We start from the raw sequence: 24,200 nt of genomic DNA, 5'->3' as shown, positions 1-24,200 counted from the left end.
AGGTGGACAAAGCTGCTTCTGGGCTCCTGAGTATCGGCCTCTGCAAGGGCGACCGGCTGGGCATGTGGGGACCCAACTCCTACGCGTGGGTGCTCATGCAGCTGGCCACCGCTCAGGCGGGCATCATTCTGGTGAGCAGGGGCTTGCCCGGCGCAGCTGGGTGTGTAGGGAGTGCATATTTCAGGGGGACTCCCCGGCTCCTCGGCCCCCAAACCACCAGAGGGTAGCGCTTTCTTCTGAAGCCCCCAAAGGAGGCCCGGACGTGTAGGGCACTGCCTCTGACCACATGGTGTTTCTGTGCCTCCTAAGAACGGAGGGGCGGCGAGAGGGACGGGATCGAGCCAAGACACTGACTGACATCCCCTTGCTGTCTCCACCAGGTGTCCGTGAACCCAGCCTATCAGGCTATGGAGCTGGAGTATGCCCTCAAGAAGGTAGGACCCGCCCCTAGGGGAGGCATGCACAGGTGGGGGACACCCAGAGACTGTCCTTGCTTGGGTCTGTGTGGGTGGGAGGAGAGGGTGGTTGGTCAGACACAAGGCTGGGGCGTGCCTTGAGGTGGCACATGCGTGTGTCAGGGCGGTAGCACCTGGGTGAGGTGGTGTGCGTGTGTGAGCGAGAGTAACTGTTAGAACTACCCCAGAGCCCCCGCCTGGAGCCCCCTGCTGACCGTGCTGGGGGGGCGGGGCTCCACCTCCACAGGTAGGCTGCAAAGCCCTCGCTTTCCCCAAGCAATTCAAGACCCAGCAATACTATCACATCTTGAAGCAGGTCTGTCCAGAGTTGGAGAAGGCCCAGCCAGGAGACTTGAAGAGTCAGAGGTGAGGGTGTCCTCCCTTGGGAAGGATGCATGGTGTGGCCCCCTGGCCCCCGCGCCCTCAGGGATGAGGCTCACGTCTCCCTAGGCTCTGACTCTCGCTACCCTCCCAACCTCCAGGCTCCCAGACCTGACCACGGTCATCTCGGTGGACGACCCTCTGCCGGGGACCTTGCTCCTGGATGAGGTGGTGGCCTCTGGAGGCAAAGAGCAGCATCTGGCCCGGCTCCGGTACAACCAGCAGTTCCTGTCCTGCCATGACCCCATCAACATCCAGTTCACCTCGGTAGGGCAGAGGTCTCCAGGCTGGCATGCTACCCCCTGCCCACCCCTGTGACCCTTGCCCAAGACCAAGGAGGTCCAGAGTGCAGACACTCTCCTCCTGGGCCTGGCCCTAGCTGTCCTCTCTGCTCTGGAAAACATCGGCCACTGGTGTCCTTGTCACATGCCCCCCGCCCTCGCCTTCTCATCCTCAGCCCAGGGCCAGATGCACTGGCGGCACAGGCCAGAGCTGATAGATCTGCCTCCTCATTTAGCAGATGAGGAAACTGAGGCCCAGAGTGGGAATCTGCTGGTGGGCCACAGAGTCCTCTGAGCAACCTTATGAGTGGCGTAAGGACAGAGACCTTACCTTCCACACCTCTGGATCCTAACACCTGGCACCGTGCACGCGCCTGCTAAACAGTGAACACGTGTTCAGTGAATGAATGGATCTGGGGCAGTAGTCCCCGTCTCCTGACGCCCCGTTCCAGGGCTCTCCCACACAGGGGCCCAGAGCGGGGAAGGAGATGGGGAGCAGGAGGCCAAGCATCACCTGCTTGTCTTATCAGGGGACGACAGGCAGACCCAAGGGGGCCACCCTCTCCCACTACAACATTGTCAACAACTCCAACCTGATAGGGGAACGGCTGAGGATGCACCTGAAGGTGAGGGGCCTAGCCCAGGCCCTGCAGGGGGCGGTTGGGGGGGGGGGTCTTGTTGGGTTCCCCCTGCTGGCTAGACGAACTGGCACCTGGGGCTTTGGGCTCCGGATAGAACCGGCTTCCCGCCTCCAACCCCAGATGCCGGAGGAATCACGGATAGTCGTGCCCAGCCCCTTGTACCACTGCCTGGGTTCTGTGGGGGGCACAATGGTGAGCATGATGTATGGCGCCACCCTCATCCTACCCTCTCCGACCTTCGATGGCAAGAAGGCGCTGGAGGCCATCAGCAAAGAGAGGTGGGCATCAGTGGGCAGCCCCCCCCCAGGGGCTGATGAGACCCTCCTATTCCTCACTCCTGGGCCCTGATCCCTTTTGGAGATGTCTCCTCCCTTCAGCCCAGAGAAATGGAGACCAGGGGTAGTGGGAGACTCCCATGGGAGGACCGGTTCCTGCCTCCAAAGAGCTTCTCCTTGTTTCCCAAATATGCAGCCTCGGCCCTTACTGCAGTTTCAGGGCGGGATGGGTGAGAAGAGGGGGTTCCCTTCCCCTTCCAAGCCTGATTTTGAGACACTCCCCCCACCTTACACAGAGGCTCCTTACTGTATGGCACCCCCACAATGTTTGTGGACATTCTGAACCAGCCAGACTTCTCCAGTTATGACATCTCGGCCATGCGTGGAGGTAGGGTAGGGCCAAGGGTGGCCAGGCCAGGATTGCTGAGCTAGATATGTGCCCAGCCTTTTATTTAGGGGGCAAAAAGCTCACTGTAGAAAAGTGGGTGGGAGGGAGGCAAATCCTCAGTGTCCCTGGACACCAGCCCAAGGCCAGCTGCCAGGTGTAGGAATAAGTCCAGGGTCAGAGGGGAACGTTCTTCTCTAGAAGGAGCTGCAGGTGAAGGGGGTCCACTGGGCCTGGAGAAGCGGGGAGCTGTGTCAGTCCTCTCTCTGATTCAGGTATGATTGCTGGGTCCCCGGCACCCCCAGAGCTGATCCGAGCCATCATTGACAAGCTGAACATGAAGGACCTGGTGGTGAGTGGGCGGAGGCTGGGCGGGGGCTGTGGGCAGGGGGCAGGCCGTGCTGGGGTGCGAACAGGTGGGTGTGGGAGGAGCTCAGACCAGATCTCCAAGGAAGACCCTCTCAGCTGGCCCTCCTTCCAGAAAGCAGATGTCAGAAAGTCTGACCTATTGGCAGCTGGCCAATCATAGAAATAGGTGACAGGGGGCACCTGGGTGGCTCCATCGGTTAAGCATCTGGCTTCGGCTCAGGTCAGGATCCCGGGGTCCCGGGATCGAGTCCAGCATTGGGCTCCCTGCTCTGAGGGGGATTCTGCTTCTCCCTCTACCCCTCCCCGCGCTCATGCATGCTCACTCACTCTCTCTCTTGCAAAAATAAATAAATAAAATCTTAAAAAAAAAAAAAAAAAAGAAATAGGTGACAGGGGAGTAAATATTACATATACATAAATTTGTATTCATGGAAATCTGGGAAAGAAGTGCAGCATGGGAGGGTATGTGGCAAAGCACCAGTGTCCTGCTAGAGTGTCCTGGCAGGTGGGGGGTGGGGGGCTGGCGGAGCTGGGGTATGGGCTCAAGACCGTTTCTGGAAGCAAGGGGTGGGGCAAGGATCTGATGTTTGTTTCCAAATGGCAAGGTAAAGGGGAGCAGAGGGGAAGAGGATTCTGGAAGGGTGGCCGTCCTGATGGCTGCCCTGTTCTGGTTCTGAAGGACTTGGGGTCTTGGCAGCAGCGTCTCTGAGAGGAGCCATGGCGGTGGGGCCAGGCGTGATGGAGCTCTCACCAGCAGGTGGAGCTGGGTTCGTGCTGGAGCGCCCGAGCCCCCCTGCCAGGACGTATCTAGATGTGGACAGCTCTGGCGCCAGCAGAGGCTGTGGGGAGAAGGTGGGGGTCAGAGGTGGGAAGGTCAGTAGTTTCTTCCGCTGAAGGCAGAGGCCGGTCACCAGGACCGGCTGAGTCAGGACCTGTGGTGAGGCAAAGTTCAGTGTCAGGAGTCCAACAACCCAGACAAGGCTGGCCGAGAATGGGGGGGGTCCCAGGCAGTGTCATTTTCCCCTTTAGAAGGGGAGCCCCTGTCCTTCCCCTCCTCTCCCTACACAAATGGAGGGTCTGTGCGGACACCCTCCTCCCTTGCTAGAATCCCCGAGAAGAGAATGGGGGACCTGCCCACCCGTCCCCCACCTGTTTAATGGCGGCCGGCTTTCTTGGACCTCTTAGTGGGAAACTTGCAGGCGCGGAAAGCGTCCGTGTCACGGATATGCTGGCCTTTGAACTTGGCGGGCGAGGCACAAGTGGCATCAGGGCGGGAAGTCTTGGCTTCCAGCCACCTAGAGAGACAGAGAGTCGCTGGGCTTGGGGGAGAGAGGTGGGAGTGCTCGGGGAGGGGACAGCGAGCCAGGGGCCCAGGATGGACTTATCTCTAGGATGGCCTGGAACCGTCATCTTCACGTGCCAAACTCCTGGGCTCCCACACCTACTAGGCAGCAGATCTAGGACATAGGGCCCAGATGTCTCCATGCGGGGCCGGGGTATCTCTGCTTCATCCCATGAGAGCACATTCTGGGGGACTGCAGGGGGGTGTTCTCACCTCCGAAGACCCCGGAGCTGGCAGGTACATTTCCAGGGATTGTTGGTGAGGGTGAGGGTCTCTAGGCTGTCAAAGGGGAAGTTGGAGGGCAGCTGGTTCAAGCGGTTGTTCTCCAGATGGACGTGTTTCAGTGTGGTCACACCCAGCAAGGCGCCGTCTGAGAACTGGGGAGTGAGGACGACAGGAGTGAGCACCCCAGCCCCAGGGTCCAGCCTCTCCCAGCCCTATGGTCCCAGAGGGCAGTGGCTCCTTGAGGACTTTCAGCGTGACTAGGGTGTCTCAGATGATCTGATCCGTACAACCACCTACTGAGATAGGTGCTTGTATTTCCAAAATGCAGATGGGGTGGGGGAGGGGGGCGGGGGGGTTGTCAAGTCTCTTGCCCAGGGTCACACTAGCAAGTAAACAGTAGCGGCAGGACCACACCCAGCTCCTCTTCCCCTGGCACCACGCTCCCTGCACAAACACTGGGACTGGGGAGGCAGCCAGAGTTTGGCTCCAGCAGCCCGAGTTGGCACCCGGTGAAGCTGGTCAGTGTTTGGTGGGATGGGCAATGGGCCCAGGCTCCCCGCAGCCCCAGGGTCCTGGGACTTCCCCCAGCTCTGTCCTCACTGCTCCCTCCCTCACTGCTTGCCAGAGGCTATTTGTGGAGCCTCCTTGGTAGAGACTTTGGCCAGGCTGGATGGCTCCAGAGGAAACATTCTATTGGTGCCCACATCTTGGCCCAGGCATCACAGTTCTGCCTGGCCTCCCCTGCCCCAGATCAGTCCCTGCTCCCCACTAAAAGGCCACTCTGGCACCGGTGGGCCACAGGGAACTCTGACTTTATCTCTGGAGGGGCCCGGGGCTGAAGACAGGCGGGCTCCATCCCCCCGGACAAAGGTTGGCTGCCATCCAGGTATGGTTCTGCCCTCATCCCTGTGCCCTGTGGCTCAGGGAGGGGTGTGAAGTTCCCTGGAACCAGACTGTTCTGATGACGGTCTTCTACACCTTGCCCTGGTCCCCACCCAAACCTCCTGGCCGAAGCCCCTGTACACAGAGTGATTTTCCAGTCCCGAGGAGGGATTCCGCCCCAACCCCAGGCAGCCCCATCTGGGTATCACAGGGCAGAAAGGACTGAGCAAGGCTGCAGCCAGGAGATGCGTCTGGTGACCAGGGTGGGCAAAGGGCCGTCAGTGCTCTGGGGGATAGTGAAGCACAGCCAGTCTTCTCCGTGGGGAGACACCTGGAGTCTTGTGCCAAAGGCTGACGGTGCTATGTGGCTCTCGCCTTTGCCCCTTCGTGGAGGCCCTGAGTGCCCTCCCTGCCACCTGGGGAAGCCCCTGGTCCTTGGGCCCCACTCAGCTGAAATGGACCTGGGAATGCGGTGCGGGGTGGATGTGTGTGAGCTGGGGAAGAGGGAGGACATTCGCCAGGGCCTCTGGGGGACATGGAGGTCTTCTTCCTCGGCTGTTTGCTTTCCCCTCACCCCCCAGTCCCCCACCCCACCTCAGCACACATGGACACCCCCCCACCAAGAACAGGGTCTCTTTGTGGGCCTGATTTGCCCAGCTCCTCTGGAAAGCTTCTCAATAAACAAACCTTCCTTTATGGGGTGGTAGGTTTCCTGGAGACAGGAAAAATACAGCAGAGGAGGGATGGAAGGCCCAACAGGAAGAGGGGGCTCCTGCCCACAGCAGGGGGTTCAGGGGCACTGGACATGCCTCCTAGGGGCCATCGCTGGGGCCACGGCAGCCCCAGCTCCGTCTATAAGTGGGAAGCCTCAGAGGGCAGTGGCTCAGACTAGGGACAGGGACAGCAGGGCAGGCTTTAGGGTGCGGATGAGGCAGGATGAGGGACAGAGGTGGCAGAGCTCCTCTCCTTGGAGCTAGCCAGAGAGACAGAAGCAATTTTCGGGGAGAAGGGATGGTGCCCAGCCGTGGCCCCAGACCCGCGGAGCCTCGAGGCAGAAGAGGAGCCAGGGCAGAGCCCTGCGGCCAGCAGCTCACCTTCTCCAGGTTGGTGTTGTCCAGCCAGAGGGTCTCCAGGTATCTGCCGAAAGACTGGAAGGCACCGTCAGGAATGCTTTTCAGGGGGTTGTGGGACAGCTTCAGCTCCTCCAGCACCCGCAGCTTGCTGAGAGCAGCCGAGGGGTAGCTGGACAGCTGGTTCCTGTCCAGGTGGAACTTGGCGAGGTTCTCCACGTCGTCCAGAGCGCCGGGCTGCAGCGCACTGAGTGCGTTTTCTGACAGGTAGAGCCAGCGCAGGTCCTTGGCGCCCTGGAAGGCGCCAGCGCGCAGCTCACGGATCTTGTTGTTGTTGAGCTGCAGGATGAAGAGGTTGACCAGCGGGGAGAGCAGCCCCCGGGGCAGCTCGGTCACCTTGTTGTGGTCCAGGTAGAGGTAGGTGAGCTCGGTCAGGCCGTCAAAGGCGCCGGCGCGCAGCACGCGGATGTCGTTGTGGGACAGGTACAGGTAGATGAGCTGCTTGAGGCCTCGGAAGGCTCCAGCCGCCACCTCGCGGGTCTGGCAGTGCTGCAGGTGCAGCGACACGAGGTTTGGCATGGCCCGAAACGAGTTGGCGGCCAGCACCGGGAAGTTGTTGCGCTGCAGGTTGAGCAGCTTGGTCTTCTCTGACACCTTGGGGATCTTCTGCAGCCCCACCTTGTCGCAGATGACGTGCTGCAGGTCGCCGTGGCAGTGGCAGTTCTGGGGGCAGGCGGCCAGTGCCGGCAGGAGGCCGGCCAGGAGGCCGAGACTGAGCAAGAGCATCGGACGGGCCATGGCCGGGACACCTGGGGCCGGGGCCTGGGGGGCAGCGGCGGCGGGGCGCGGGTAGCGGCAAGTCCTCGGCGCTCCGGGCTCCCGCCCTCTTTATACGGTGGCCCTGACCGCAGCCGGCAGCCGGAGCCAGCTCCTACGTGGAGCATCCAGGCCACCGGGCTTAACTCCCTCCCGCCCAGAGATGCGCCCCCGCCCTCGACGGGGAGGGGTGGGGCCCTGCCCCCAGCTGGGGACCGTGCGGGGGGCCGGGGCCGTGACCCCCGGGGCCTCGTCCCCGAGCCCCGGCCCCCTTTCTCCCTGCGCTCAGATCCTGCCTCCCTTCCGATCCCCCACCTCCTTTCCCCATCCTTTGGGGGCTGGGGGTACGGGTGCCTCCAGAGCCCCGAGTTTACACCGGAGAGGGAGGCGTTCCCGAACTTACTTGTTTGCACAAGTTCGCGCCCCCATGCCACCCCCCCCCATGCACACTCGGCGCGGCGCCCTGGCCCCGGGGAGAGAGGAAGCGGGGCCGGACGGCCGGACGCGAGTCTCGCCGCGGTCGGCCGGCCGGCGGCGCTTTAATGGCACTGTTGTGCGGCGCCGGCCGAGCGTGAGAGCCGCGCTGGCGGCGGGCTCCCCCTTCCGGCTGGACAGCGGGCCAACCCTAAGGAGATGGGCGCTCCTTCCCCGCCGCAGGAGCTGCTCTCCCGCCCCTCTCCCCGCCCCGGGCTTGAATTTCTGTCCCCGGCACTCCTGTCCCGTTTTTTCCACGGTTGAAGGCTAACCAGAAATGTGGGAACAGGGGCGGGGAGTGGGGGGGCGACCCGCAGAACTCACAGACACACCTGACGACCACAGGCCACGAGTGGGGACAACTGAAGGAGCACAGTCGCACCATCTCCCCCCTTCCCACCCCTCTCCCCACCCTTCATCTCCCTAAAATATCTCCATCTCCTCATCCCCACCCCCAGTGGTCAGGACCTGCCCCTGAGGGGTCTCACAGGGTGGTGGCCAGAGTGGCGCCAAGGTGTACTTGGCAGAGGCCACACCTGGGCAGTGGCCCCAGGACTATGGGGGGGGGGGGGCAGTGTCAGGTCCTGGCTACCAGGGACCAGCCCTGGATGGCTCTGGTCCTGTGGGCAGCCCTGCCGCGGCTGACCAGGTCTCTGTGTCCACTTGCCAGCCACGGTGTCCGGATTCCTGTGGAAAGGGGAAGGGAGGCAGGCAGGGTCTGAGCTCTGGGCTGCCCAGTCGGGGTTGTTGTCTGTGTTTGAGAGGGGGAGGGGCGGGGCCAGACCCCAGCAGTGTGCCAGCTAACACAAAAGAAACTGGGGGTGGGGGGTGGGGTGGAGGATGGACAAAGGTCTGTTGTCTTTGCTGATCAGGAGCTAGCCCCTCTCCCAAGCTCCTTTCACCCATTGCCTCCAGAGGGGGGTCATAGTTGGCTCAGAACATTCCCTGGTGGTATTTAAGGCTCCTCCAAGGCTGGCTTCTGGTTTTCTGTTGCTCAGGATGTTCCAACCACTAGAAGTGTTAGGTGGTGAGCGTGCCACTGGCTTTTAAACCCTTGCTTTGGCTACATTTTGCATTTTGATGGAAGTAAATTTACAGGAAACTCTCCAAAGCTTGGGGATCACCCACCCCAAGGCCAGGCATTGATCCCAGGTTTCGGGTGGTTTGTATCTGCACAGTTCCCAGCTAGGCCCAGGTGGGCTGGCTTTGTCCTCAAGTTTGTGAGACCTTCAGTTTGGAAGGGAGGGGCAGGGGATGTTGCAGTCTGAGATCAGGAAGGGGGTGCGAAGACGGCCTAGGGCTGAGGGAGAGAAGGCGGGGCATCAGTAACACAGGGAACCACAGGCTCAGGCATGTGGCTAGTCCAGGAAGCTGGGAACCGGCGCATACTGGGAAAGAATGGCTTCCCTGCTCTCAATTTTAATTCAGACCTGGGGACCCTGCTAGTTGAGCTAGTCAGCTCAGCACCCCAATGCCTCTGCCTCCGGACCCCTGCCCTCTGCCCAAACGCCTCAGTTCCCACCACTCAGCTGCCTCACTTTTCTCCTGGGTCCCTTCCCATTCCTCCAGGGTAGCTCGCCCTCCCCTCTGCAGCCCCAGGGCTCCCTCCAAACACCCTGCCCCAATCCTCTAGGTGGCTTATGGGACCACTGAGAACAGCCCTGTGACCTTCATGAACTTCACCGAGGACACTGTGGAGCGGAAGGCAGAAAGCGTGGGCAGAATTATGCCTCACACAGAGGTGAGCCCCAGCCCCAGCCCTTCAGACCCCACCTCCTATCACTCAGCTTGGGTGCATTCCCTGGGGACGTTTATTGTCTTCAATTAGAGAGCCGTACACTCCCTCGTGGGCTGAGGCCCGAGAGGGAAGAGCTGGGGCACTGGCCGTGAGCAGCCGCCGGCTGAACCCCGCAGCCTCCCTTCCTGTCTGAGGTGTGTTTTTGCCAAGGCCCACTGCCTGTCTCAGGGCAGTCAGGACAGCCTCCAAGAGGAGCCAGAGCAGAGATTTTTCCTACATAGCTCTTTCCCCCCCCAGCCTCCCCCCTGCTCCGCCCCGCCTTCCGCAGAGCACCTCTGTTTGCTTGGCATAAACACTCCATTTCCCAAGCAGCCCGTCCCTCTGAGGGCCCCTTGCACCTTGAAGGCTGACCCAGAGCATCTCTCCCTCTGAAATTCCCAGCCGTGGCTCCTTGCCTGCCCCAACACGGGTGCTTGATGCCAGCCTGCACCTGGTTTCCCCTGCCTCCTTGTGCCCTGGCCCCTCTGGGGTCATTGCCCACGCAGCCCTTCCGCGGAGGCTCGCCACCATCCTGGGGCAGACTGCTCCTGCCCCGCTCCATGGGGTGAGTGTGCAGTGGCATTAGCCCCTTCCCAGGTGTCTGACAGTCTCACTGCCACTCGCCGGGGTGCCCACCTGCAAGGTAGACAGGGGCAAGCGGAGTTTGCCCCATTTCCCGGATGCAGCTCCCGAGGTACACAGACCAGGCTTTCCTTGCACGTTGGCTGTGGCTCCTTTCTGTGCTAGGGCTCTCCAACTCTGCCTTCTCCTGTCCCCGTGGCCCTGCCACACCGGCTCCCCGGCCTCCTTAGTCGCTGCTTGATGGGAAATAAGAGGAGACTCCCTTCTCTTCTGCAGAGTTTGTAATTCTTCAGCTGGCCTGGCCCTCCACGGGCCTCGTCCTCTGCACCAGCGGCCGCCCCCCTCCGCTTCCCCTCAGCTCCTTGCCTGCACCCTTCTTCCAGCCCAGCTCACGTGTCTGGCTGCTGGGGGATCCGCTCCCTTCCCTGGATCGGGATGAGCAGAGCCAGGGGGTGGAAAAGCAAAGCCCCTTCCACCCCCGTCCCCAAGGGCCCCCCCTCCCTCCTGAGGTGAGGGCGCAGGAGGCCCCAGCCTGAGGCTGCTCCCGTCCCAGGCCCAGATTGTGAACGTGAACACGGGGACGCTGGTGGAGCTGAACACGCCCGGAGAGCTGTGCATCCGCGGGTACTGTGTCATGCTGGGCTACTGGGGCGAGCCCCAGAAGACCGAGGAGACGATTGGACAGGACAAGTGGTATCGGACAGGGTGAGGAGGCAGCCCAGGGCCTCAGAGAGGCTGGGGGCGGTGGGGGTGGGTTGGGGGCAGGCGGTCTGAAGCTGAGCTGGAAACATTAAACTACAACAGGGAGAACAGTGTCTGCAAAATCTGAGCCAAGACTCACTCATCTGTCCCCTGAACAAGTTCTCATCATGTGCCTCCCAGGGCCACTGCTGTTCTGGACGCTCGCGGTCCGAGGGGAGGCAAGAGGCGGGTCCTGCTCTTACTCTCCACCTGTCTAAACACCATGAAGACAGTAAAATAGGGTCAGAGGAAAGAAAGTGGCAGTGGTGGAGAGGGGCGCTTCTCTTAGACTCGGGGGGGATCAGAGAAAGCCTCTGTAAGGTAGACATGTTTGAACTGAGACCCGATTGATTAAAAAAAAAAAAGAAAAGAAACCCTCCATGAAAAGCGTATCTACAGAATGTCTTGTTCGTGCCATATCCCCCAGACTCTAGAGCAGTGCGAGACACACAGTAGGTGCTCAATAAATGTCTGACGAATAAGGGAGCGAGCCAGTCAGAGGAAGCAGAGGTGAGAGGCCATTCCTGGGCTTTCCTCACAGAGACATAGCCGTGATGGACAAGCAGGGCTTCTGCAAGATCGTCGGCCGCTCCAAGGATATGATCATCCGGGGCGGCGAGAACATCTACCCCGCGGAGCTCGAGGACTTCTTCCACACACACCCGCAGGTGCAGGAAGTGCAGGTGAGGCACCCAGCCCAGGTGAGCCCCCAGGAACAGGAACCGGGGATGGGCATGGCAGTATCTAATAAATGTCTCTGGCTCGGGAAGGTGGTGGGAGTGAAGGATGACCGGATGGGGGAGGAAGTCTGTGCCTGCATTCGCCTGAAGAAGGGAGAAAAGACTACGGAGGAGGAGATCAAGGCTTTCTGCAAAGGGAAGGTGGGAGCCTCAACCGCCCCAAGCTGATGTTATTTCGTTCTTCAGCCCTCTCTCCCTGCCAGCCAGCCCGTCCACGGTCCCACTGTCCCAGGTTTCACCTGCACCCCATCTCCCTAAACCTATGACCTCGCCCAGCCTCACACTTTATCTCCCTCTGGTCTGCAGATCTCCCACTTCAAGATTCCCCGATATGTCGTGTTTGTCACAAACTACCCCCTCACCGTCTCAGGAAAGGTGTGTAAAGGGACCAGAGGGGGGCAGGGTGGCCTGGGGTCCTAGGTTCCCAGAAGGCCTAGGTGGCCCCACCTATGCCTCCCTCAGCAGTGGGCAAAAGAGTCTGTCCAGAAGCTGGCAGTAGGATGACCAAGTAGCTCATCCCTGTTTGTCCCAAACTTTCCTGGCTTTACCCTAAAAAAACTCCTCAGTCTCAGGCAAACCAAGCCAGCTGGTCACTGTTGCTGGCAGAGGCCCCGAGTCTGGCTCTCACTCTCTTCTTTTTCCTCTAGATCCAGAAATTCAAACTTCGAGAGCAGATGGAACAACATCTAAACCTGTGAATAAGGGACTGGGGGTCCTCCCAGGCCCTCCCTGCCCTTCCCCCACACTCCCGTCTGTCTTTGTGATTTGGCATAAAGAGCTTCTCTGTTTTCTTTGGTTGGTCTCTTGCTGGCGTGCTCTCTTGGCAGCCACTCTGGGATGGAGAAAGGAGGAGGCACTTTCAGACCTCCCACTCCTTGTCACGATAGTGCTAAGCACTTTGGCGTGCATTATCTACTTAATTTAATCCTCATTCGATCCCTTTGAGATACCAACCCAATTTTTTTTTTTTAAGGTATACTCGTTGCTTTTTCACATTGTTGTCAGATTAGTCCAGCAAGAAGTATTCCTTTTAAAACAATAAAAGCTGGGGCTCCTGGGGGGCTCAGTTAAGCATCTGCCTTCGCTCGCTCAGGTCACAATCTGGGGTCCTGGGATTCAGCCCCGCATTAGGCTCCCTGCTCAGCAGGGAGTCTGCTTCTCCCTCTCCCTCTGCCCCTCCCCCCCAACTTGTGCATGCTCTTTCACTCTTTCTCAAGTAAATAAAATTTTTAAAACAATAAATGCTTTGTTAAGATAAAATTGCACATACCATCCAATTCACCCGTTAAAAGTATCCTATTCGATGGTTTTTAGTATATTCATAGATATGTGCAATCAACCCCTAAGTCAATTTTTTTCATTGAGGTATAGTTAACACACAATGTTACATTTGTTTCCCAGAGTCCATTTTAAACCTCTTCATCACCTTAAAAAGAAACTCCATACCCTTTAGCTATCATCCCACATCCTGTTATTCCACTGCCCACGCCAAAACCAACCCTTTTTTTTTTTTAATAGATGAACCTGGGGCTTCCCTGATGGGCTGGGCCAGATCTAGCATGCTGGAGCTCCCCGCAAGAAATAAAAACAGCTGGGTTCCAAAAGGCACATCAGTTTCTAGTTCACAGAGGCCAAAACTTTCCTGCTGCTTTCCATACTTCCCTCCCAGTGTATCTGCCCCCTCCAGCAGCAGCCTCCTCTTTACTTTTCAGAAAATTCAGAAAATTTACTTTTAGGATGCTCCCAGTGCCAGAAACTATGCTAAGTGCTTTCATATGCATTTTCTCTTGAAATTTTCCCAGCAACCCTGCCAAGTAGGCACTAGCCCAATTTCACAAAGGGTGAGACCTGGAAACTCAGAGAGGTTCAGATTCTTACCCAAAGCCACACAGGTGGAATTAGAACCCAGATGTCTGGCTCCAAAGCCCACAATCATTCCACTTTATCAAACAGTTCTTCAGGTGCCTGCTTCTCCAGCCTTTCACCTGCACCTCGTCTCTCATACCTACACCATCTTTGATTCTCCCAGCAGGTGCCCAGGTTGGCCTGACCCAGGAGATAACAGCTTACTCTCCTGGCCAAGCCGGCTGCCCCCTGGGAATTTCTACACCTTCAACATCCAGCCCAAGGTGCCCTCTCCTAACCCCACTGACTCCACGGCCCTTGTAACAGACCCGCCACACAGCACAGAGCACACTGCCCTGGTATCCAGCAGGTGCTGAATTAGTATCTGTCGCCCGCTGTCTCTTACTGGTTTCTCTTTCTCCTGTCTTAAGCACCTGTACTGAGACCTGGTTTCATGCATCTAGATGTCCCCAGTGCCCAGCTCTGAGCCAGGCACGTAAAATATGAAGGAAGTGAGGGAACGGTCTAAGAATTCCTGGACGGGTCGAGGAACTCGCCCTCGGACAGGGTGAAAAAAGGACGGCGCCTCAGCCCACAACCCGGCCCCCGCCCCGCCCCTCCCTACGCCCCTCCCCGCAAGGGACCGACAGGCGGCTGCGGAGAGCGCGTCGGTGCCCAGCAGGTGGCGCCGCAGCAGCGAGGCCCCCGGGCCCAGGCGGCCCGTCCGGAGACGCGGCCGGCAGTCACGCAGCCCCTCTTCCTTCCGCCGGGGCGGCCCAGCTGGCCTGGCTCCGCGCACTCCCGTGCGCCCCGGGCGCGTGTCGGCCGGATCTCCCGGCGCACCGGGCTGCTCCCCGCCGCAGCGTGCGCCATGGCGCTCCCCGGGACCCGGGCCCGCGGCTGGGCGGCAGCGGCCAAAATTGCCCAGAGGCGCCGCCACGCGGAGGGCGCGAGAGGATCCTCGAGTCGTGCGCCCCCGAGCTCGCGCGCGGCGCTTTACGTGCACGTGAGTGGGGCGGGGGCGGCGGGCCGGGGCCCACGTGGCGTCTGGTCGCGCGGTGAAGCCGCCTCCGTCTGTCCCGGCCCGCAGACAAGGTCTGGGACGGGACGCGGTGCCCGGGCAAGGAAATGACCTGGATCGGAGACCTGAAGTCGCTGGTGCTCGCCAGTTCGGTGACCTTGACCGAGTGATTTCCTTCTGAGCCTCAGTTTTCTCCTAATGAAGTGGGCATAATATTCCCTGTCTCACCTGCCTTGGGGAGTTGTGTGGCTTAGATGGTGTAGCCGTTGTTGAGGACTTTGGGATGGGGATGTGTGCGACGGAACCCTGCAAACGGCGAGGGCCGCTGGGGTCACCCCGCGCCCCGCTCATCCACCCCTGCCCCTCGCTCATCCACCCCTGCCCCCCAGTGGCCGTACTGTGAGAAGCGCTGCAGTTACTGCAATTTCAACAAATACGTCCCCTGCGGCGTGGATGAGGCAGCCATGCGGAGCTGTCTGGTGACCGAGGCTCAGACGCTGCTGCGACTCAGCGGGGTGCGGAGGTCGGTACTGGGGCTGTAGGCGGGGTCTTGGAAGTTGTTTGGAGGGAGTAGCTAGGACCGGTGCAGGCGTCCGGGAGGGCTCCCCCAGGTCTCATCTTCTCCACCCTCTTTCCCCAGGGTGGAATCTGTGTTCTTTGGTGGGGGCACCCCCAGTCTGGCCAGTCCCAGCACTGTGGCTGCTGTCCTGGAGGCGGTGGACCAGGCAGCTCATTTGCCTGCAGACTCCGAAGTCACATTGGAGGCCAACCCCACTTCGCCCTCCGGCGCCAGGCTGGCAGCTTTTGGGGCTGCAGGGGTCAACCGGTTGTCCATCGGCCTCCAGGTAGCCCATCTCACCCACCGCATCCCAGGGCACCCAGACCTTCAGTGCTGTCTCTCCTCTGGTCACATTCATTAATTGGGCAAACATTTATTGAGCTCCTCTGGGTGTCAGGGCCCAGTAGGCCCTGGAAAGTGTATGGTGACACTTGTGCTTAATTGCTGCTGTGTTAGCCCCCAGGCTTCATGAGGCTGGGATCATGCATGCCTTTTTTTATTTTTTAAGCGCAATATTCCAAGTACCCACCATAGTGCATGGCACAGAGTAGACAGTCAAAAATTTTTGTTACGTGATTGGAGACACAGGAAGAGGCAGACAGGTCATCAGATCATTGCAGCATGGTGAGGGCTGCCAATAAAGGGGTCCCAACAAAAGCCTTTCAGAGTACAGCCCGAAGGGCATCTCAGGCTGATGAAATCCTGGACACCTTCCTGGAGGAGGTGATCTTTGATGAGGAGGAGGACTTCCACAGGAGAGAGGGTGTGGGAGGAAAAGACACAGGATATGGAAGAGTCTTGCACGTTCTGGGGAGCTATGAGTCATTCTGTCACTGGAGAGGCGGGAGGCAAGGCTGCAACGTAGGGCCCAAAAGCCTTGAGCATCATACTAGTTTTTGGGGGGCACCTGGCTGGCTCTGTCAGCGAAGTGTGTGACTCTTGGTCTCAGGGCCGTGAGTTCAGGCCCCACAGTAGAGATTACTTAAATAAATAAATAAATAAGCTTTAAAAAAAAAAAAAAAAAAGACTTTTTTTGTGGTAAGAACAGATAACCTGAGATCAGTATACCCTCTTAACAAATTTTTTTAGTGTACAGTATGGTATTAATAACTATAAGCACAGTGTTGTACAGAAGGTCTCTAGAACTTATTAAGAGATGTTTTATAAACTGGCCTGTATTCTTCAAAAATGTCATGTCATGAAAGACAAAGGCTGAGTATCTAGACTCAGAGAGAGGAAAGGAACAATGAGAGCTGACTGCAATGTGTGACCCAGTTGGATCCTGGATTCGGGTGGCAAGGGGAAGTTACTCCAGTGAACAGTATTGGGACAACTTTGAATATGACACTGTATTAGATAATGGTGTCGTGTCAGTGTGACATTTCCTGAACTCTATAATTGGATTGTGGTTATGTAAGAGATTGTCCTTGTTCTTAGGAAATGTGCACTTTAGTATTTAGGGGTACAGGGGTATGGTGTTTAAGTTAATTACGTTAAAGCAACCACATTGCAAGTGCTCACTAGCGTGCGGTCAGTGGCTAGCATATTTTGCTAAAATGTTCTGTGTCTGCAGTGACCAGTACAGTAGCTACTGACCACATGTCAGTAAACGCTTGGAATATGATTATTGAAATTTAACTAACTTTAAATAGCCACATGTGGTTAGTGTCGACTGTATTGGACAGTGCAGATAGAGGACATCTCTGTCATCCCAGAAAGTTCTTTTGGTCAGTGCTGGCCTATAACTTACTGCCAAATGATTCAACACTGTAATCACATACGTGTATATTTAGAGACAAAGCAAGTGTGGCAAAATGTTATTCGGTGAATCTAAATGAAGGTGTTTATTGTACTCTTCTTTCAATTTTTGTAGAGGTTTAAAGTATTTTTCAAAAAGGAAAACTTAAAAACACTCTCGGCTTTGGAGTCAGACAGTCCTAAATTCCAGGTCTGACTTTGTATGACGTTGGGCAAGTTACTTGGCATTTCTTTTTTTTTTTTTTTTAAGACTTTATTTATTTGAGAGAGAGCGCAAGCAAGAGAGCATGGGTGGAGGGGGTGAGGGGGTGGATCCCAGGACCCTGGGACCATGACCTGAGCCCAAGGCAGACGCTTAACTGACTGAGCCACCCAGGCGCCCCATTTAACACCTCTAAACCTTAGTTTTCTTATCTATAAAATAGAGCTAATGTCAGAGGATTATAAGGATACATTACACGTTGTTTAAAAATGCTTTGTGCAGGGGCGCCTGGGTGGCTCAGTCGGTTAAGCGTCTGCCTTCGGCTCAGGTCATGATCCCAGGGTCCTGGGATCGAGCCCCGCATCGGGCTCCCTGCTCAGCGGGAAGCCTGCTTCTCCCTCTCCCCCTCCCCCTGCTTGTGTTCCCTCTCTCGCTGTGTCTCTCTCTGTCAAATAAATAAACAAAATCTTTAAAAAAAAAATGCTTTGCGCACAGTGAGCCATAACCCTTGGTTGTGGCTTGTTCCAGCTCCCTGCCGTGTCCTGTGTACCTGTCCTCAGTGAGGTCGGTCACATGTTCCTGTCTGCCTCTGAGCTGGCCTCCGTGCTTACACCTGACCCTCTCTCCTCAGTCCCTGGATGACACCGAGCTCCAGCTGCTGGGGCGGACACACTCGGCCAGAGATGCTCTCCAGACACTGGCAGAGGCGCGGCGCCTCTTCCCCGGCCGCGTGTCTGTGGACCTGATGCTGGGGCTGCCAGCCCAGCAGGTGGGGCCGTGGCTCGGGCAGCTGCGGATGCTGCTGGGCCGCTGTGACGACCACCTCTCCCTCTACCAGCTGACCCTGGAGCGGGGCACCGCACTCTTCACCCAGGTGCAGCGGGGCACCCTTCCTGCCCCTGACCCCGAGCTTGCTGCTGAGATGTACCAGGAGGGACGGGCCGTGCTCCGGGAGGCCGGCTTCCGCCAGTATGAGGTCTCCAACTTCGCCCGGAATGTAAGTCCTGGGGCCCACGGCTGAAGTTGGGGAACAGGCAGGCTAAGCTGGGACTGGAGAACTGTGGCCCTCTGGGGAAGGGGGTTTCTGCTGGCTGCTCTCGAGGCCTTGAGCTAGGACCTTCTAACCAGGTGCAGAAACTGGCCCACCTTCCTCACTCTGAACGGACTATTCCCTCCCTCCCCGCAGGGGGCGCTCAGTACCCACAATTGGACTTACTGGCAGTGCGGTCAGTACCTTGGCATTGGGCCTGGTGAGTCCCCTGTGAACCGAAGAAGGGATGACTCAGGAGCAGAATGTCACGGCTGTGTGATCTTGGGCCACTTGTTAACCTCTCCAAGTCTCTGTTTCCTTCTGCATAAAGTGCAGCAACAAATAATACCTACTTTGTATAGCTGTTCGATATATATTTTGAGATGCTGGGTATAGTGCCTGGCACCGTGGTTCTCAGTTGTTAGCGTGTACCAGAATTACCTGGAGGGCTTGTTAAAATGCAGATCGCTGGGCCCTGCGTCCAGAATTTCTGACTGGACGGCCTTGGTTGGTGTAGGGCCCGAGGATTTACATTTCTAGCATATTAGATGCCATTTGTCCAGGGACCACATTTTGAGAACCACTGATTCAACATCTGGCGAGCACCCAGCATTCGCTGCTACTGAAGTGGGGGTGGTGCTTGATGTTGCCAGGGGCCCACGGGCGATTTGTGCCCCAGGGGGCTGGGGGCCACACCCGGGAGGCTCGGATCCAGACCCTGGAGCCGGACAACTGGATGAAAGAGGTGATGCTGTTTGGGCACGGCACCCGGCGGCGCGTCCCCTTGGGCCAGCTGGAGCTGTGAGCATCTGAGGGGGGCCTGCACCCCCAGAGCCCTCCCCACGGGCGCACCTTTGCTTCCTGCCTTGCCCTGCCCCCTCCCTCCCCATCCTGCATGTCCTTATATGTGTGTTAAGAACGGGGGGAGGCCCAGCTCTCTCCAGGACACCGTGATGGTTGTTCTCTCAGGCTAGAGGAAGTTTTGGCCATGGGGCTACGTACAGACGTGGGGATCACTCACCAGGTAAGGGGGGCTGCAGGGCGCTGTGGCACACCACTTCCTTCTCCTAAGTCCTGCAGAATCACTGTCCCTTCTGTGCATGCACATGGGCACACACACCTAGTTCTCTGGGGTGGGTAACTGGAGATTGGCCTTGGCCCAGCCAAGGCCTGATGGGTAGAAACAGTGGGCAGGGTGGGGCTGTGGTGAGGACCCTGGACTAGGGCCACACTAGAGCCCGCCCGCCCCCACCCCCACCCCCGGCTCTAGATGTGCATGAGTCATTGCGGAGATCCCTGTGCAGGCCGGACCCTCCCTTGCCCTTACCACACCCACAGACATGGGATCAGAGTAGCCTGGCCAGCTACCCACCATGGTCTCTGCACCCCTCACCCTTCTGGTTCCCAGCACTGGCAGCAGTTTGAGCCCCAGCTGAGCCTCTGGGACGTGTTTGGAGCAAGCCAGGAGGTGAAGGCACTGCTGGCTCAGGGCCTGTTGCTGCTGGATCACAGGTGTGTCGTGGTGGGGGGGGTGGGCTCGTGCCAGGAGGCCCAGGGAGCCCTGACTACAGATCCACAGGCCCAGGAGGGAAAAGGACCGACGAGGAGGGGCCGGTGGGTGCTGGGTGCTTTGTACCGCTGGAAGGCAAGGATTGAAATTGGTAAGACCAGGCAGTCATGCCCAGGCCTCTTGGTTTTCCAGGGGTCTTCGGTGTTCCTGGGAGGGTCTGGCTGTGCTGGACTCTCTGTTGCTGACCCTCCTGCCTCGACTCCAAGAGGCCTGGCAGCAGAGAACCCCCTCCCCTGTGCAAGGAGGATGACCAGACCCTCCTGTGTCCCAGGACCATGCCAGGTGGGCTTCGGGGGCGGGACTGACACTTTCCACGGGCAGCTGCCATCTCAGCACCAGTCACTGCTCAGCCTTGGCATCCTCAGGGGCATGGCAACAGCGAGGTGCATGCGAGGACATTTCTGGTTTGGGAACTTGAATCAGGGCCACCCACCACCACCAGAGAAGGAATAATGGTTTCTGCAAGTGCCTCTCGTTAGTGGGCTCTAAAGCAAATCCTGGCTGGCAAGAGATTCTGAGAACTCTAGCTCTCAGGCTTCTAGCCCCTACGACATAGGGCAGGGACAGAGAGAGCCTGACATGTGCTGGTGGACCCGTGCCTCCATCCAGTGCAGTGGCCTGCAGGACTCTGAGGACCATGGGAAGGATCAGAGCAGGCCTTACTCTTTCTCTTTGGGCAACCAGGTTATGTCTGGGGTGCTAGAGCCTCACAGACCTTCCTGCATCCCCTGCTCCCCTCCCCTCTACAGCCCTTGCCTCGAGAGAATGAAGGTGGGGGGAGCTAAGCAGGGAAAGGGAGGGGAGAAGAATTCAGGAAACACCCAGAGCCTGGTAATTTTCCCCTGGCCTTTTACCTACAGAAACATTTGCCTGGTTTTATTTAAACAGCCGAACAAACCCAGTGAGCCCGCCTTGACCTTGGTCTTCTCTTTTGTCCAGCCTCCTTCCCTGGAGGGTAGAATCCTGATTTGGGGACTCGAGCCTTAGTGTAGGGCTGAGGGCTCCTTCCCCCACTGTACATTCCATTTTGAAAGATTTCAAGCCTACGGAAAAGTTAAAAGCATAGTTCAATGTAAAGCACATAGCCTTCGCCGCAGGGTGGTTGTGCATCTGGAAAGAGCAAGTATTTGTAATGTCACCAAGGACATCTTCGACCTGTAAAAAAAAAAGAAAATAGCCATGTTTCCAGACTTTGTGCTCAGCCTGTAGAGTTACTGATTGCTAAATTTTGGCCACATTTACTTTGCCTTTGAATAGCTAGCTAGCTCGCTTTCTTTCTTTTTCTTTGCTGCACCATTTGAAAGAAAGGTGTAGACATCAAACATTTTAGCTTGTATCTCCTGAGAAAAAGAACATTCTCCTATATAGCCACGGCACTGCTGTCAACCTGAGAAAGGGTACTTTCATGCAGTAGTGTGCAGTCCTTTCTCAAATTTCCCCAAATGTCTCCAAAACACCATAAAGTTCCTTGGCTGGGGGCGGGGGGGGGCGGAGACACAGGTGCCAGTGATGTTTTATGCTTAATTTACTTTTGGCTATTACATCTGTTTGGTCTTTTTTTTAAAAAACGCTCCTTTCTTTTTTTGTTTATTTTTATGACAGTAGATTTTTCAGAGTCAAAGCCACTCGTCTTACAGAATGTCCCATATTTTGGGTATATCTGTTTGCTAATGATTGGGTTTAGGTAAAATATTTTTGGCAAGAGTACATATAGATATCGTGTAGCTCAAGGTACATAATGCCAGGTCAGGCCCCTCTCACTTGACTAAGGGGGTGGATGCCCAGCCTGCCCATCATACAAGTACATTTTTTCCTTGGAGATGAATAGATTATCAGTAGGGGTGACACCTTGAGAACAAACGAATGCCCTGTTCCCTGACAGTCATTGCTGCAGTGATGTTAGCATTCACTGCTGATCCTTGCTGAAATCAGTGACTACATTGGGAGGTGCAGAATGTTCATTCCTGACTCTTAACATCCTGTCTACGTTTGTAACTGGCGTTCATCCATTAAAAAAAAGAGCTTTCCCTTTTTTTTTTTAACTTTTTTTTACTATTGTTTATAAAGATTTTTATTCATTTATTCGACCGAGAGAGAGAGAGAGAGAGAGAGAGAGCACAAGGAGAGGGGGCGGCAGGCAGAGGGAGAAGAGAAGCAGGCTCCCGGCTGAGCAGGGAGGGAGCCCGATGCGGGGCTCGATCTCAGGACCCCGGGATCATGACCTGAGCCCAAGGCAGACGCTTAAGTGACTGAGCCACCCAGGCGCCCCCCCTTTGTTTTTTAAAGGGCTGAAACCCTTAACCTAGAAATTGTATGCAGGATGTGTGTGTATGTGAGAGAGACAGATGGCTGAGGGAGAGAGAGAGAGAGAGGAAAGGGGCATTTTCCTGTGCAGAGGTTCTGTAACTTTCATACCTTACCATATCAAAGGGTCCTGTGATGTCAGAAGTAATTTAGTTCCTGGGCTCATCCGGGCATGCTAAGCTCAGCCTCTGGCTGGGTGACTCAGGATGGGGTTCCCTCCACCCCGCAGATATGGGAGCACGTGCGGTCCCTGGGTGCCTAGTGGGTGTATCGGTCCTTCTTTGACCTTGTGGTAACATGGTTACTGTTACTGCCTGTCCTTCAGTCATGAAATATTCAACAAGCACTAGTGGTGTGCTCGGCTTGGCGCAGGGCATATGCAGAGATGAATGAGACCCATCCCAGCCCTGGAACTCACTGCCATATCGATAGATGTGTCAAGAGATAAACTCCAAGGTTATCGGTAAAGATGGGCAGGCAGGCTAGGGAAGCAGAAGCCGGCAGCGGCCACATATGTGGTTCTGAAGGGCTGGGAGCTGGGAAGGGCGTATATGGTTTTTTCCTGCCCCCTCTGGCCCTGGGGCTGCTGGAAGGGTGAGCTGTGCTACTGCGGGGGGGGGGGGGGGGGGGGAGCCTTTCTTCCCCAGCCTTCCCCTGATCTTGATATTCAAGAAGTGAGCATGGGTTCAGGGCAGGTGCAGCATCAGATAACCTAGGTGCACTCGGGTTTCTCCCAGCTGCCGGGGCTCGTGCCACCCGAGATGTCTGGGCCCTCCCTGCTGGGGCACCTCCCGAGGCCGGCGCAAAGGGCTTGGACAGGAGCCAGAGCCCAGTGCAAGCAGCACGGATCACCTTCTGTGACTCAGCCTCATCCCACCCTCAGCAACTGAATCAGAATCTCTGGGAGGTGAAGCCCAGGCAGCTAGCTTTAAAAATGCTTCCTAAGCAGCTCTAATGAGCAGGCCAGTGTGGGAAGCCCTGACATCTCCTGCCTTCCATCCTGAGGGGCTGAGGTCAGGAGGACCAAGGGGGGCAGGGCTACTTTTCGACAGGACACAGTGGAGTGGGGCCCCTCCCACTGAGTCCTGGGCATTCCGTGGCTCATTCATCAGAGGGGTTCTTCTCACTTGTGAGGCTTTGGTTGTCATCTTTTCACCCGCCCTGCTGAAAGCACAGGAACACAAATAAAAGGGGACAAGAAGCCACTTTGGGGACAAAGTGATGAGAGGAGCTGGGGAAATGGAATATGTGAGTGTGTGGTTACAACACGAAGGACCAAGCCTTCCACGTGCAAGAACATTACAATTTTAAGCCTTAAACTGAGCCGTCCCCATCCCCCACCAGGCAGTGTGAAGTAGGCAGGACAGCTATTTTATTTTATTATTATCATTTTTTTTTAAGTAGGCTCTACACCCAACATGGGGCTCGACCTCGAGACCCCAACATCGAGAGCCACATGCTCTGCTGACTGAGCCAGCCAGGTGCCCCTGGGGCGGCTATTTTAATTTCCATTTTACACTGGGGCCATTGAGATTCTCGACTCAAGTCCTATGAGGAGTAAGTAGCACACCTGGTGTGATGCTTCTGGACATCCAGAACTTTCTGTTACATTGTCATTTTATAACAGGTCGGTTAACCTGTCTCTTAAATGAGGCAGATTTCTGACGGCTTTCTGGCCTCTCCCTCAGGCTTGAAGCTGCTGTGTCTGCCCAGTGCCAGGTAGATGGACTTGGTACCTCCGTTTTCCCTCCCACAGAGGCTCCGGCAGTGAGGCCATCCACTTCCTGGGACAGGACTACATGCTGCAAAGCCAAGGACTTGAAATAATAGGATTGCTGCGGAGTCAGTGTTTGTGGCCCCCACCCCCAAGAATTCATACCTGGGAACCGAATCCCCAAGGTGGTGGTATTAGGAGGTGGAACCTTTGGGCGGTGACTAGGTCACGGGGGTGGAGCCTTAGTGCCTTTTCTAAAAGAGGCCCCAGAGGACCGCTGGCCCCTTCCGCCACATGGGGACATGGAGAGAAGACGGACGTCTGCAAACCGGGAAGTGGACCCTCCGCAGACCCCAGAGCTGCCAGCACCTTGATCTTGGACTTCCTCGCCTCCAGAACTGAGAAGTAAATGGTTATTGTTTAAGCCACCCAGTCTATGGTGTTTTTGTTACAGCAGCCCGAACAGACTAAGATAAGGGGGAAATAACCTGCCTGGTAGATTGCGTTAATTGTTCGAAATGTCTACTAGCCCTCCTCGAGTGCCCCTCCCTGAGCACCCTTGGGAGAGGATATGCCTGCCCTGTTGGCTCTGTAAGAGCCCACAGGCGGGCCACTGTCTCCTCCCTCAGCCACAGAGGCCTGACATGTTCAGGTAGAGACAGACTGTCAGTTTGGGGCCGGGAGTGAAGATGGGGGCAGAGGAGCGGCTGACCCCAACAGACCAGCAGGAGTGAGAAATTACCATTTGTCGGAAACTGGTA

General features: G+C 57.1%; 3 protein-coding genes across 8 annotated transcripts in view; 2 read left to right on the top strand and 1 right to left on the bottom strand.

Moving 5' to 3' along the window:
- ACSF2 (acyl-CoA synthetase family member 2) overlaps positions 1 to 12,722 on the top strand; it is a 54,162-nt gene extending 41,440 nt beyond the window's left edge. For both annotated transcript variants that reach the window (XM_025859195.2, XM_073883755.1), the window contains 14 exons: positions 3 to 131; positions 381 to 434; positions 703 to 821; positions 938 to 1,103; positions 1,648 to 1,743; positions 1,879 to 2,036; positions 2,330 to 2,421; positions 2,694 to 2,770; positions 9,230 to 9,337; positions 10,509 to 10,660; positions 11,238 to 11,379; positions 11,467 to 11,577; positions 11,743 to 11,811; positions 12,084 to 12,722. In XM_025859195.2, coding sequence (XP_025714980.1) covers positions 3 to 131; positions 381 to 434; positions 703 to 821; positions 938 to 1,103; positions 1,648 to 1,743; positions 1,879 to 2,036; positions 2,330 to 2,421; positions 2,694 to 2,770; positions 9,230 to 9,337; positions 10,509 to 10,660; positions 11,238 to 11,379; positions 11,467 to 11,577; positions 11,743 to 11,811; positions 12,084 to 12,134 — 1,524 coding nt within the window. In that variant the 3' untranslated portion in view covers positions 12,135 to 12,722. The remainder of the gene's footprint in view (positions 1 to 2; positions 132 to 380; positions 435 to 702; positions 822 to 937; positions 1,104 to 1,647; positions 1,744 to 1,878; positions 2,037 to 2,329; positions 2,422 to 2,693; positions 2,771 to 9,229; positions 9,338 to 10,508; positions 10,661 to 11,237; positions 11,380 to 11,466; positions 11,578 to 11,742; positions 11,812 to 12,083) is intronic.
- CHAD (chondroadherin) lies at positions 3,198 to 7,345 on the bottom strand. Its single transcript, XM_025859199.2, has 4 exons — positions 6,331 to 7,345; positions 4,343 to 4,506; positions 3,937 to 4,082; positions 3,198 to 3,719 (listed from the first exon to the last, which is right to left on the bottom strand). Exons 1-3 carry the CDS (start codon positions 7,102 to 7,104, stop codon positions 3,941 to 3,943), a joined length of 1,080 nt encoding a protein of 359 aa, XP_025714984.1. The 5' UTR covers positions 7,105 to 7,345; the 3' UTR covers positions 3,198 to 3,719; positions 3,937 to 3,940.
- Positions 12,723 to 13,968: 1,246 nt separating the features above from the next.
- Positions 13,969 to 23,550, top strand: RSAD1 (radical S-adenosyl methionine domain containing 1). 5 transcript variants are annotated; one of them, XR_012375532.1, is made up of 11 exons: positions 13,969 to 14,287; positions 14,692 to 14,825; positions 14,943 to 15,147; positions 17,453 to 17,818; positions 18,008 to 18,071; positions 18,505 to 18,652; positions 18,821 to 18,875; positions 19,260 to 19,465; positions 19,554 to 19,703; positions 23,130 to 23,282; positions 23,414 to 23,549. XR_012375532.1 is itself a non-coding variant. In XM_073883752.1 (10 exons), exons 1-9 carry the CDS (start codon positions 14,153 to 14,155, stop codon positions 19,669 to 19,671), a joined length of 1,431 nt encoding a protein of 476 aa, XP_073739853.1. In that variant the 5' UTR covers positions 13,970 to 14,152; the 3' UTR covers positions 19,672 to 19,703; positions 23,414 to 23,550. The 5 variants fall into 5 exon arrangements, 3 of the variants coding, with proteins under 3 accessions (XP_073739853.1, XP_025715152.1, XP_073739854.1); XR_012375531.1 differs by having other exon boundaries at positions 23,127 to 23,282; XM_073883752.1 differs by lacking the exon at positions 23,130 to 23,282 and having other exon boundaries at positions 13,970 to 14,287; positions 23,414 to 23,550.
- Positions 23,551 to 24,200: the final 650 nt, after the last annotated feature.

Source organism: Callorhinus ursinus, unplaced genomic scaffold (genome assembly GCF_003265705.2).
Source record: "Callorhinus ursinus isolate GAN/ISIS: 27379988/994484 unplaced genomic scaffold, GSC_fseal_2.0 scaffold52, whole genome shotgun sequence".
Taxonomy (NCBI): Eukaryota; Metazoa; Chordata; class Mammalia; order Carnivora; family Otariidae; genus Callorhinus; species Callorhinus ursinus.
This window is presented reverse-complemented; position numbering and strand designations above follow the sequence as displayed.